The sequence below is a fragment of the Sturnus vulgaris genome, chromosome Z, assembly GCF_052056855.1.
Source record: "Sturnus vulgaris isolate bStuVul1 chromosome Z, bStuVul1.hap1, whole genome shotgun sequence".
Taxonomy (NCBI): Eukaryota; Metazoa; Chordata; class Aves; order Passeriformes; family Sturnidae; genus Sturnus; species Sturnus vulgaris.
In genome coordinates, this window is record NC_142283.1 from 13,781,481 (window position 1) to 13,793,657 (window position 12,177).

Genomic DNA, 12,177 nt, shown 5'->3' on the forward strand with positions numbered 1-12,177 from the left:
TAATTAAAGTGTTCAATAAAATGGATGACTTGGATGAGGTGGACAAACACTATCTAATTAAAATTTGCAACTGAAAGTAAATCCAAGGGTCATGCAAACATGAAAATGGTTAAAGAGATCTTGAGGTAGGAAGTAGAGAGCATATTTAATGAAAATGGAGTGTGCCTGATGAAAGCAAAGGTTTTTTTGATGCAGCTCTGAAGCTCTCCTATTGTTATACAGAACCATTCAGCATACCTGTAAATTACTTTCATCGTTTTAGAGCTGCTTAGCTGAAGCTACAGAAGAATTGAAAACATCTTGGAACACATGCACAAAGAAATAAGCCAGGGAAGTCAATCTGTATGGTAAAGTCATAGGACCCCAAAGGATGCTGTTTCGAAAGAGCTGTGTATTGATGTGATGAGTAAAAGGTGTGCATATCTGTTGGAGAAAGAAATGATACAATAATTTTCATATCCTATGAAAATTACCTATGTATAACTATAGGTTATGTTTATATACAATATATAAATATAGGAGGTACACAATTGAAAACTTTGACATAAACAGAGTAGTCCAGTGCTTTGTGGTAAATTTCCACAATGATCACTTTTCAGCTACATATTTTGCTTGCTGCATTATTCTAACCTACATTTATTGAGTGTTTAATAGATGTTAGATGTCTTATTGTTCAACAAAATGACTTTATAATCACATTTATTAGATTGAAGAAGAGTCGAGATCTTGACTGTTTATTAATATGTTTCTGATTTTCACATGTTTAATAATAATAAATTATTAGAAATCCTGGTTTACATTGGAACAACCCTGTTGAACATGTTCAAAAAATATCTGAAAGGCTGCTTAGACTCTTAGTATGTAATTACTTTGTAAGCAATTGGTGCACGTTGGGACTTGAGATTTAGGTGTTTCAGTTTCCTTCCCTCAAGCTATATCTGTACAATTTCTGTAGGGTGTGAATACTGCAAAGACAGGGATGTGATAACACTGAAAGGTAGGGATTGCTCAACCCAGAGAAAGCCCAAGGAAGACTTTACTGCAGCCTTTCAATATTTAGAGAGGATTTATAAGGAAAATAGGGGCAGGCATTTTAGAAAGATCTGTAGCAAGTAGTACCATTATCTGCTGCATTTGTCTTTCCCAGGATTCATCTCTTAATGGTATAATTTTTTGTTCTAACCATCATGCTCTTCTGTGGTTGGATTTGTGTTGAGTACTTAACTGGTGCTTTGTGTTTAGTAGTAATTCCAGTCTGGTGTTCCTGGAGAATGTGGAATCTGCTCTTTGCTCTCCATGGCCTGTGAGTGTGTCCCTCCAGGCTGTGCAGAGCTAGTTGCCTTCTGTCCTGCTTCCTGTGTGCAAACTGGAGATAACAGCAGTGGCCTCGGTTGTGAAATTGCTTTAGGGCTGATGGATGTATGAAAATTGAGTGGTTTATTATTACTGTATTTTCCCCTAGTAATGTTAGCTCTCTTTAAAAATAGTGGCACTTGAAAAATTCTAAATTACAGAGCTGCTGCATCACAGAGCTTTTTTAATAGCTAATTATGGGGTATGGAATAGAAAGTGTTGTATACTTAAGGAAAAGAAGAAACATTCTGGGTTTATTTTCACTATTTTCCTACTGAACAGAATGACAGTAAAAAAAATTTGCTTTTTGAGCAAGACCATGTCATCACACTGGTGCCTTTTTTCCTTGAAGTTAATATAAACTGAAAAAATACAAATAAAACAAATAATGATTATTGGCTAAGATGATAGGCACTTCATGTACATACACAGGAAGAAAGGGAATAAAGGAGTGTGTTTACATGCAATTCACAGTTAGACTTTATAGTTGAAACCAGTTGTTTGTTCCGATGACCTAAATGTTTCATTTTCCTTTAGAGTTTTAATGTGTGAAACATTGTCACAAAAGAAGTAAATGACCTCCTCCATGACATCAGAGTATTTAGTCCAACTCTTATCAACATTGTTTCTGTGGAGGAGGAAAGAACCTGTGTAGTGCTGTAGTTTGTCTTCTGTTTTCACCACATCTCCATGTACTGTTTTCTTGTTTTATCTTTCTTTATAACTTATTTTATTATTTAATTAGCTTTCTATGTTTGATTTTTTTCTTGTTTGCATTATTTCTCCCCTCCACACATCTTTGTCTCTCAAGAGTTTATCCCTGGTTTTTTTTTTTTACTTTGCTTCTCCTGTAAGCATAAAGATTAACACGAATGTGAAAAAGTGCCTGTACACATTAGGTGATTGTGTTGAGGACCGAAAAACCAGAAGAGTAATCTTTTTTCATTAACTAGACTGGAATAAGAAACTTTGTATTCTTTCTAGTGAGGAAGTGATTTTTTTAATGTTGCGTCTTTGACCTCAAGAGCAGTGGCATTTTCCTCCCCTATTGGGGGTTACTCCTTCTCAGCAGTTTAATTGTTGCACTTCTAATAGAAATTTAACAGCTGGCATCCGCAAGTTTTGACATCTAGATATAATTTTATTACCAAGCCACTTCCTTGGCTTCTTCCTTTGGTTTCTGATATATATATGCAAGGGGAATTGCGTTGTAGCAGTATAAAGCTGTGCTTCTACACGTCTACAGAAGCTGTGTTTCTGACAGACTGTCTGGTAAAGTTTGTTACTGACATCTAATTAGGTATGAATCCTTGTACAGAACCTCTACAGAAAAATATTCTAACTTAGAAAATAATTCTGCTAATCATCAATGCGTGAAGACAGTTCATCTAAGAAGTACTTTTGGAATAATGTGATCTTCACTTTTTCTTCATCTCATAATAGTTACTCATGACCAATCCAGCTTAGTGATACCTGTGTCTGAGTTGGTGGTCAGTATGAAGTCAATCAATATTCAGATTTATGGAGCAAATTCTTAGGGCTCATTCTGTGTAGACATCATCAGCATGGCAGATACATAATGATAATCTACATGACAGGACTGATTTTGCAAGAGCCTTTCTGAACTGGGCTAATGTATGGTTTCTTTCTAGTAAATTACTTGTTTTGACACAAAGTGTTCTGCTTTATGCTCTTTTTATGGTAGTATTTCGGCATACCTTCTGATCTTAAAATTATTAAGCTTTCTGACTAAGGGCATGCTGCTGTTCTTTGACTAGGTACAGAGAAAACAGTATTTTAATCAATTCTGTGTAATGAACTGTATTTCCTAAGATGGAATACGATTTATTTCAATCTGTTTGCCTTTAATAATATGTCCTTTTAAATATTAGTCTTCCAATGGCAGGAAAAAGGCATTAAGTGCGGGGTTTTGAGTACTGTGATTCTGGCACAATATTCATGAGTGTTGGCTTGAAATTTTAATTGATATAGTCCTGTCTAAGTGAACATTTTGGCATTTTGCCAAACTGAATCGGATGTTTTTGTTGAATTAACTGTGTCCCTCTTAAGAGATTATTGTTGCTATTTGCAAGAATTTGACAATTGTACCCAACTGTCGTTTCTTTCAATGAAGTAAAAAACACATTGCAGAGAAGACTGCATGGTTGAAAGGGTTGACTCTATGAAACTTCCCTTCTACCCCCCCCAAAAAAATCATCAGAAGTACTTGACAGTAAAAAACATGAAGATATAAACTATGAATCAGCAAAAATATAATTTTACAGCAACTTTTAGAGTTTATAAACTGGAAATGACTTTCGTAGCAGAGATAGCATATGTGCAGATATGTGTGTGCAGGTCCCTCCTCTAGAGGTGATTAAATCTTTGTGCTTACAATTTCGTTTTTGATTGTGTTTGTTACTTAAACAATGGGATCATAATGTTTCATAGTACCTAAGAACTGAAATTAAAACTTAATTAACATGCAAAGCATTTAATCAGTTTATGGTAAAATAGACTCTTTTGTAACTATTCAATCATTTTCCAGTTCTTTAGACCATGTATGATTACTGTTCTAGGATCACAATCTCAATATATCTCAATTGTGTAGTTCAGTTATGGCAGCTCTTCAGTAAAAATTAATGCATGTGACTTTAAAAAAATAGTTCATAGATTCTATTGATATTACAATAAAAAGAATGTAGTTTACAGTTTTTTTCGTGTTGTTGTTTTTCATTTCCTGCAATCATACATTTGCTTTGGGAGACTTAAGTCAGAGAGCAGTTTATTCCCTAAAGGCATGTATACACAGAGAGTGTCAAGAAAATTAAGCTTAATTAGCAAAAGATGTGAGTTTAAAGCTCATTAAGTCCTTATAAGCACTTTCCTTCAGAAATAATTTGGCTTTCATACTGAAGAGGATTAATCTTACATGAATTGTTTAGGGGTGGACTTGGCAGTTTTAGGTTTCAGTTGGACTCAGGCTTAAAGTTATTTTCCAAACTAAATGATTCTATGGCTCTGTTCTCTTCTATGCTTTTTAGGGCAGTGTATCTCTACAGGAATTGTGGAAGCATGCAATGGGAAAAAATTGTGTTCTGATTATATTAGCACTTTCAGTACAATAACATTTAAATATTCACAGGAGTTGATACACCCACGCTTAAATTACATATGATCCCAATGGTAATAGTGATTTTCTATTCCAAGTTTCAGTAGTTAAGATAGAAATCCTATTAATTGCATGTTATTCAGGCACCCAAACAGTATGATAATCTCTGAATCTTCGAATATATCAGTTGGCATAAAATTTCATTTAAACCAACCAAACAAAATAATTTAAAAGCCCCAAAGATTTTAGCATATTTTAAAATATTTGAGATCCAAAAATACTGGGTAATAATCAGTAATATCAGCCAGAATGTGTTTATAGGTATCACACAAAATTAGTTTGCGTTGCTGCTTTTTAAAAATTCTCTTATTTTCTCTTTCGTATTTTAAGCCCTCTGTCTACTTATTTGTATGGTGTTTTGTCACATTAAGTATTCCTTTTTCCATTAAAATGTTTTGACTGACTGATGTAGCTGAGTTCAAAGTTTAAATTCTGCTCAAGCATGCTTATTTGCAAGGCTATAAAATTAAGAGTTCAAGAAAAGCTTCTGCAGAAGAATACCCTGAAATTACCCAGTAAAATGGTGTTGCTGCATGAACAAAAATAGTTTTGGTTTAAAAAAACACAAAAGGAAAAACATTATGCATCCTAGTTCTGTAAGACTGAGTATTTAATTCACAGAACATCCTCATTCTGTTGAAAAAATGCTGTTTAAAGGTACATTGTTTTACTCTCAAATTTTATGAATGCACTGTAGAGTCTAGCATCTCTTTTAAAATAGTCTACTTTGGAGAAGTTTGATTTTTCTTTTTAATATCATACTACTTTTAGCTGTGAGGGTTAGTGTTAGGATGTGAGACGTACGTATTTTTCTTTTCCATTGTTTTCCTAGTAGTGATTTTATCATTGTAGCATTTTCCCCCTGAAATTACTTCTCAGATAAGATATAAAACAGGAGATTTGTTATTAAGGTATATCTCTTTTTTTTAATGAAAAATTATTACATACACATTTATTACAATTCTCTCACCAGTAATGAGATGTTGATACCTCTGAATTAAGTAGGCAGAGATGTATTCTTTTCACTGTCATATTCAGATTGTCTCAAAAGGGAGTGTGCATTCAGTTCTGCACATCCAGAAAGCCACTGACACTGCTGTAATGACAATTTTGAGGTTGTAGAGACCAAATTATACTTGAGTATGTATCAATCTGAAGCAGTCTCTTCAAACTTCTAAGACACAAAGGTTTTCTTCATTGAGTATGTTGTGCCTGAGAAAAAGAATTAACATACCAAGTAGGTCAGGTGTTTAAAATGAAGGAATGTGACAGTAAAAAAGGCAAGTGATGGTTGAGTTACTGTATATTGAATATAATAATAGACTACTACTAGTATGAAAGAAAGAAGCAATGAGTGAATGATCAATCTCCTGTGATGGTAAAGGACAATCTACCTTGAAAACTCTATTAATTTGGAGGGCAGGAATACTAGGAATTCAGTTTAGGTTTTGACTCCACCCATGCAATGCCAAAGTTTTTTTTCCTGGGAAACCACAAATGCTTTCTGCTACATTCATCATTGCATCATTGAGGTAAATAATATTCTTCTTCCCTCTTACCTAATTTGAAGCCACGTTTTTTAGGCACTTTTTAAAGGAGGGCTGACATCGCTCCATGGATTGATACTTTAGTGTAAATTCTTAGGTTTAAGTCCATAAGTAATAATAATGGCAAAAGAATCACCAGTATTGTCATCTGCTTGTAAGAAGAATGTTATTGAAAAAGAAAGCTTGGGGCTTTCTTAAGTGGGAAGATTTTCTATTTGTCTTTTAAGTCTTCTTAGATATTTAATGTCATAGAACATACACATTGTTGATTTGTCCAGCAGGTGTGTTTTTGTATGTCACAGGCATAGGCTACATTATTGCCTTCATGGTTTAATGGCTGAAATATCTAATAGGAATAGCTATATGAAGGTGAGAAAATTTACAGTTGCTGTAAATTCCCCTTTTTCTAATTTATGCAGGAAAGAAAGGAGAGATTGGTTATGAGCTTTTTTTGGGTACATAGAAGATAAAGCTTTTAAACTTCATACTAGAGTATGTATGAAATGAGAATAGACAGGGCTTGTAAAAGATGTCTATTTTACCAACTCAGTATCAACTACTATATTCTCTGTTCCTTAATAGGCAAAGAAATTTATCAGCATTTCAGTGGGAATACAGCAAGTACCTCTACAGTGATACCTGTGGTAGTATCATAAAATAGAAATTTATTGTCCTAGATTCTGTAGACGTACTCTGCAGGTGTTCCTCAGAGGTCAGGATTCTTGATTTTATGCTTGTATTGAAGAATTTTTGGGAACGGTATGTAGTTTATCTTCAGCTTTTGTTTGGAAACTGTTAAAAACTTAAAGAACAAAATTCCAGTTTCTGTAGAAGGCTACCTACATTTGAATTCCTCTTCCTTTTCTTCTTCTCACCCCATGCTGCCACCTCTTCCCCAGATCCCTTTCCCTAAATACATTGACTTGATAATTAACTACTGAAGTGGACCAATTATGTGATCTCAGTTGTATGCCTTTACCTAATCAAATCCTTAGTGACTTAAATCACTGATGAGGATCATTTTTTCTCTCTTACAGGGAAAGTAAATTTAATTAAAGTGTCAATATTGCCTAATGCAATTATTTTTCCAGAGTATAACAGAGATTATTTCAGACAGCTTAAAAAGTAAACAGTACTTGGAGGTTATTATGACTAAACTGATACTGGAGAAGTCTGTAAGTTTTTTTTTTTTTTTCACTGATAACTCATAAAAAGGGTTTGTTTTTGAAGGACACTTCTTGTAAAAGGGTTTGTTTTTGAAGGGCGTGAGAATGATGAACACTAGTAATAAGTCAGTTCAGTCAGTGCATAACTCATAACTATATTGTTCTGTGACTCCAGGTTTTGTTGTTCAGAATACCTAATCTGTTATTGATAACTGTGCAGGTGAGAATACAGTATAAATATTGTATTTTTCAGGGAGTTTGTATTATTTGTTTACTTTGAAAGCCTTATACTCTGGAGTCGTTAATTGCATTCATTTGAATCTAAGCACAAACGTGCTGTCTCACTTCCTTCCATGCCTTATTTTTCTTACGGCTAAATGATATTTTACCCTAGTATCCTGTACTCCATATATTTAAGAGGAGAAGGAAGGCCCTTATTGTAAGTTGTATTGCCCCTTGAGTGAGAGTGTCTGGATTTTCTGTAGTAACTGAATGCCTGAATCACAACTTTGCCCAAGCTGAATTCTATGAATATCTCTGGTATGTTTGCTTTTTGTAAAAGATACAGTAATCTTATCTTTCATGACTAGCTTGCACATAATGTGAAACTTCCAAAAAAATTTAACAGTATTGTTCAACAGTTATGTATTTGAATGAATTTCAGATTATTTCTTTCTCTCGTGTTTGTCTCAACAGCTAAGAAATCTTTCGAGCTTGGATCTACGTCATATCACAGAACTGGACAATGAAACCGTGATGGAAATAGTAAAGAGATGCAAAAACCTTAATTCTCTCAATCTCTGTCTGAACTGGATCATTAATGACAGGTAACTTCATTAGAGCATCCAAAAGCAGTGTAATGTAAATTTAACTAGTTGCATTAGATGAGAATAATTCCTCATGGCTTGGGGGCTGGAGATTGATTAAACAGTGTTTGCTGAGTGCTTGTTCTTGCTTGTTTTGAGTAAATCACCCAGACACCTATTTTGTGGAGTGTTTCCCTATATCTGCAATGGAGAAAAGTTTAGTTATGGCTGGATGGCAGCACTAATTTGTTTCATGCAGCTTTCAGGAGCGTGTGCTCTGTACAAAGTGTGATTGAAATGTTCAATTGCAATTGAACTGACTCCTTCAGTAGGTGTCTAGAATTTAGATAAATTTATTTGCACGCAAATGATGAAACATGCGTTTGGCTGCATAAGTAAAAATAAACTGCCTGTGAATTAAATAGTTGAATTCCTTTACTTTTAGAAAGCAACAAGGTTGTTTGGTTGGTTTTGGGTTGTTGTTATTTTGTTGGTTTTTTTCCCGATCCTAATGTATTCCAGTCTTTCGATCAACTAATCTATTTCAACATTAAGTATATGGAGAAAGGTTATGTATATTTAAATCATAGATCAGCTGAAAAATAAAATAACTGAGAATTTTAAAAGTGAACATTTTCTTTTAAAATGAAAAAATTGAGCAAAGTCAGTGCCTGAGGGTACATAGGAAAGAATATTTTTAATTACTTCTACCAGACTTTTTCATTATAACTGGTGCTTTAAATAAAAAGAATGAGACACTTTAAACAGAGAGGGGTTCTAAAATAGTTTAATCTAAACCAAAATAATGTGTTCTAGTAATTGTACTTCTTTCCCATAATTACTTTTTGGTTTTTTAGTAAGGCATGCTTTCAAGGTTTTCAAAAGTCATTAAGGGTGTACTGATGTGTAGATGAGCTCAGACTTTGGTGAAAATGTAGTGTTATAAAAGTAATAAAATTGCAGTGTTCAATAGGAAGTACCAGTAACTTTTGCCATAACACTTTTTAGCCCTTATGACAGTCTTTTGGATTTGTTGTTTAGGTCAGGCCTTTGATGCAACTTCATTGATTTCAAAAGCATTTAGTTGCCTCAGATTTTTCTGTCTACAGGGCCTTATTTTCACATGTGGAATCAGGTAACTGGAAAATTCTAGGAGAAGCTAGAAAAAATGATAAGAATAAAAATGCAAATTAAAAAACCAGGCCGTTTTCAGGTTTTACTTAAAGTGCTCAGAAACATATATCCATCTACTCGAATGTTTTGATACGGCAGTCTGCTAAGTTTGATCTGAACTGCTGTCAAACTGTTCTTGAAAATCCTTTATTAGAATTACTATAGTAATAAGTATATATTTTAATTCCACGCATATTACTGTATTATTTTACTGTATTATATTATTGTAAAACTTCACACAGAATATGACTTATAAGAATTGTGAATCCTACAAAAGGAAGCCTTTTCCAGCAATGAAAGATAATCTGCTTGTGTATGCAATTTTTAGTTGTTTATTTTTGTTTCTTAAGGTCTTCCATTTCATGTTTTTTTTTCTAATCATACTTGTTAGTACTTACTATACAATTAAAGTTTGGCAATTTGAATTATTTTCTAGTTTTAAAAAAAAAAAAGATAATTTAGAAAATAATTAATGCCCGTAAATCTTATTCATAAGCAGTTATTTGGCAATTCAGATATTTGTCTTATTTTAGAAGTGTCATGAAACTCCACACAGTAGTCTGAACTGAATAGAGTTGTTTGCTCTACACTTCCTGAAAACAATTGAGAATAATGTAAAATTATCTAAAAGGAACATGATACAACTGCAGGACTTTAGTTGAAATAAACACCAGCTTAGCAGAGTATTTTGAGTGTACTCGTTCTGAGAATACAAGTGAGCCTTTGGAAGCTCACAGGACTGTTCAGGTGTTTGGGTTAAAATGCAAATTAGTTTAAGCTAAGTAAATTAGTTTATTAACTATTTAAGCTTAACCTTTTTTTTTGTTGTTATTTTATGCCACTGTGTGGCTCCTAGTCAGAGACAATGTCAGAGGAGATTCTGTGCCTTTCCAGTGCATCTGGAAAGTCCAATGTTTTTCCTGATTGCTGGTCTTAAAATAAAGATTAGTTCCACCTTTCCCCCATTCCCCACCCCATTATCAAGCAGGTTTACTTGTGAGATCCAGCTACACAGGACTTGTATTCCAGATCTTTTCAAACTTAATAGGATAGTGTTTTGCTCACTTCAGAGTTCTGAGTGCTGGGACTTCTTTAAAGCCTTGGAAAACTGTTTTGCTCCATTTCTTTGTGCATAATATTGAGTGTGAAAGAAAACTAGGAAGTTTTATGTACAACTTACAAGAGCTAAGTAGCTCTTAAAGGCAGTTGATTATTGCTTGGCAGAAATAAGTCACTGGTTTTAAAACTTCCTTTTCAGTTTCATGATTGTTTCTAGAAATCCATTAAAATTTTTTCCATAAGTGTAACTCTAGAACACTTACAGTCCTTTCTTACTTGTGACATGGTGTTAGAGTTAATCCTGTGATCATTACATTTCTTCTTAAGTAACTGAAATTTTCAGAGAGTAAGAGCTTTGCTTGGCAGGCACTTGCTGAGATTTTTGCTGCTGTGATTCTTCTGCATATGCAAGAATTGATGAAGACTGTTATTTCTGTGTTTTGATTAGAGCTCTTTTTTATTTTGGACATATGCATCAAAAAAAGTGTATGTGAGGCAATTTAAAAATTATTTACTTTTACCTAAGGCAAAAAATAAGTTCAGTCGAGGTACTCCTGACATTATTTTAAAATTAAGGAAAAGGAGGTCTTCGGATGACTTGTAAAAAAGGTTTCTAGAAGTTGTGAGTTAAGAAAGATCATAAAACGCCTTTTGAAGGAATCTAATGCAATGATTTCTTTTGTAAGTATTACAGCTCACTCAAAAGCTTCATATACTATTTTTCAGATTGGTTAAGTTTGTTGTAGAAATGATTCTACTTCTTTCAAATATGAACAAAACTAAGCTTGCAAATTCTTTTCATATGCATCATGAGTAGATTACATCAAGTCTTTGCAATTGGAAAGGATTGAGTTCTTTGTACATGGTGAGGTGAATAATATACTCTGAAGCTTCTTTCAGTAACCTTATCACCTTGAAGTTGTTTTTATGGTCACTCTCCTTGTTCTTCTGAATTTCAATTGATGAAGTAAAAATAGAACATCTAGAAATAAGTCTTATGGAGGATTCAGAAAAGATGTGCTGGCCGAGTTTTCAGGGGTGTGTGAGTTTTTTAATGGTTTGAGGAACATCTGCTATTTTATTATATCCATAATGATCAGGAAGAAAACAGCAGACAGTCTTAACTTTTTGGTGAATCTCATCACTGTGGACTGAGAGTTGCAATTCACTTCAACATCTGTGTTACACAATTCACCTAGGGACAGACATTTAAAAGCTATGAAGAGACTGTGAAATCTTAAGACTATTTCTGCTTGCTTCAGGTGTTTTCTTACTAAAATATTTCCTTATATTTGTGTAATATTGCATAAAAGTTTTTTGCTAGCCCCTACTGTATCTATGTTTCTTCTGAGAAAGAAAGGAATAATGCAGAAAAAGAACTTTGTTTGCAGGTGCAGTGTGACTTTTTTGTGCAATGGCACTGCCAGTAACCCAAGATAAGATTCCACTTGCAATACAAAATTATTGATTGATTTTGCAGTCAAAGGACAATATTTTTCCAACCATTTATGAACTTCGGTTCTTCCTCTGTAGGTGGTACCACATGTTCCTGTAATAATATCTCAAAAGAACTGTATTTTTTCGCGTAATTTATTACATACCTTGTAGATGACTTTGATAGGAGGTGCTAAGATTTGCAGAGCGTCTGGACATAATCGACAGCAAGTTATGGTTGTGACTTGAAGGCTGATATGCAATATCTCCATGGCACAGTAAAACAGTGAGAATTTTGCTTACTGACCTTGTGTTGATATCACTTACTATCACTACACTTTTGATTAGTGATGCAGGAAAAAGAGGGGTATTAATGTGCTCCTCCTTGAGCTGTTAGCACAGATGGAAAACTTGGATGTAGTCTCATTATTCCATTTCTCACAAAATTGCTCTTTCTTCTTTTGTGC

General features: G+C 33.8%; 1 protein-coding gene across 2 annotated transcripts in view; it reads left to right on the top strand.

The window, feature by feature from the left end:
- The window catches only part of FBXL17 (F-box and leucine rich repeat protein 17), a 271,157-nt gene that overhangs the window by 84,462 nt on the left and 174,518 nt on the right, over positions 1-12,177 (top strand). For both annotated transcript variants that reach the window (XM_088157116.1, XM_088157115.1), the window contains exon 6: positions 7,935-8,065. In XM_088157116.1, the coding sequence (XP_088013242.1) occupies positions 7,935-8,065 (131 nt within the window). The remainder of the gene's footprint in view (positions 1-7,934; positions 8,066-12,177) is intronic.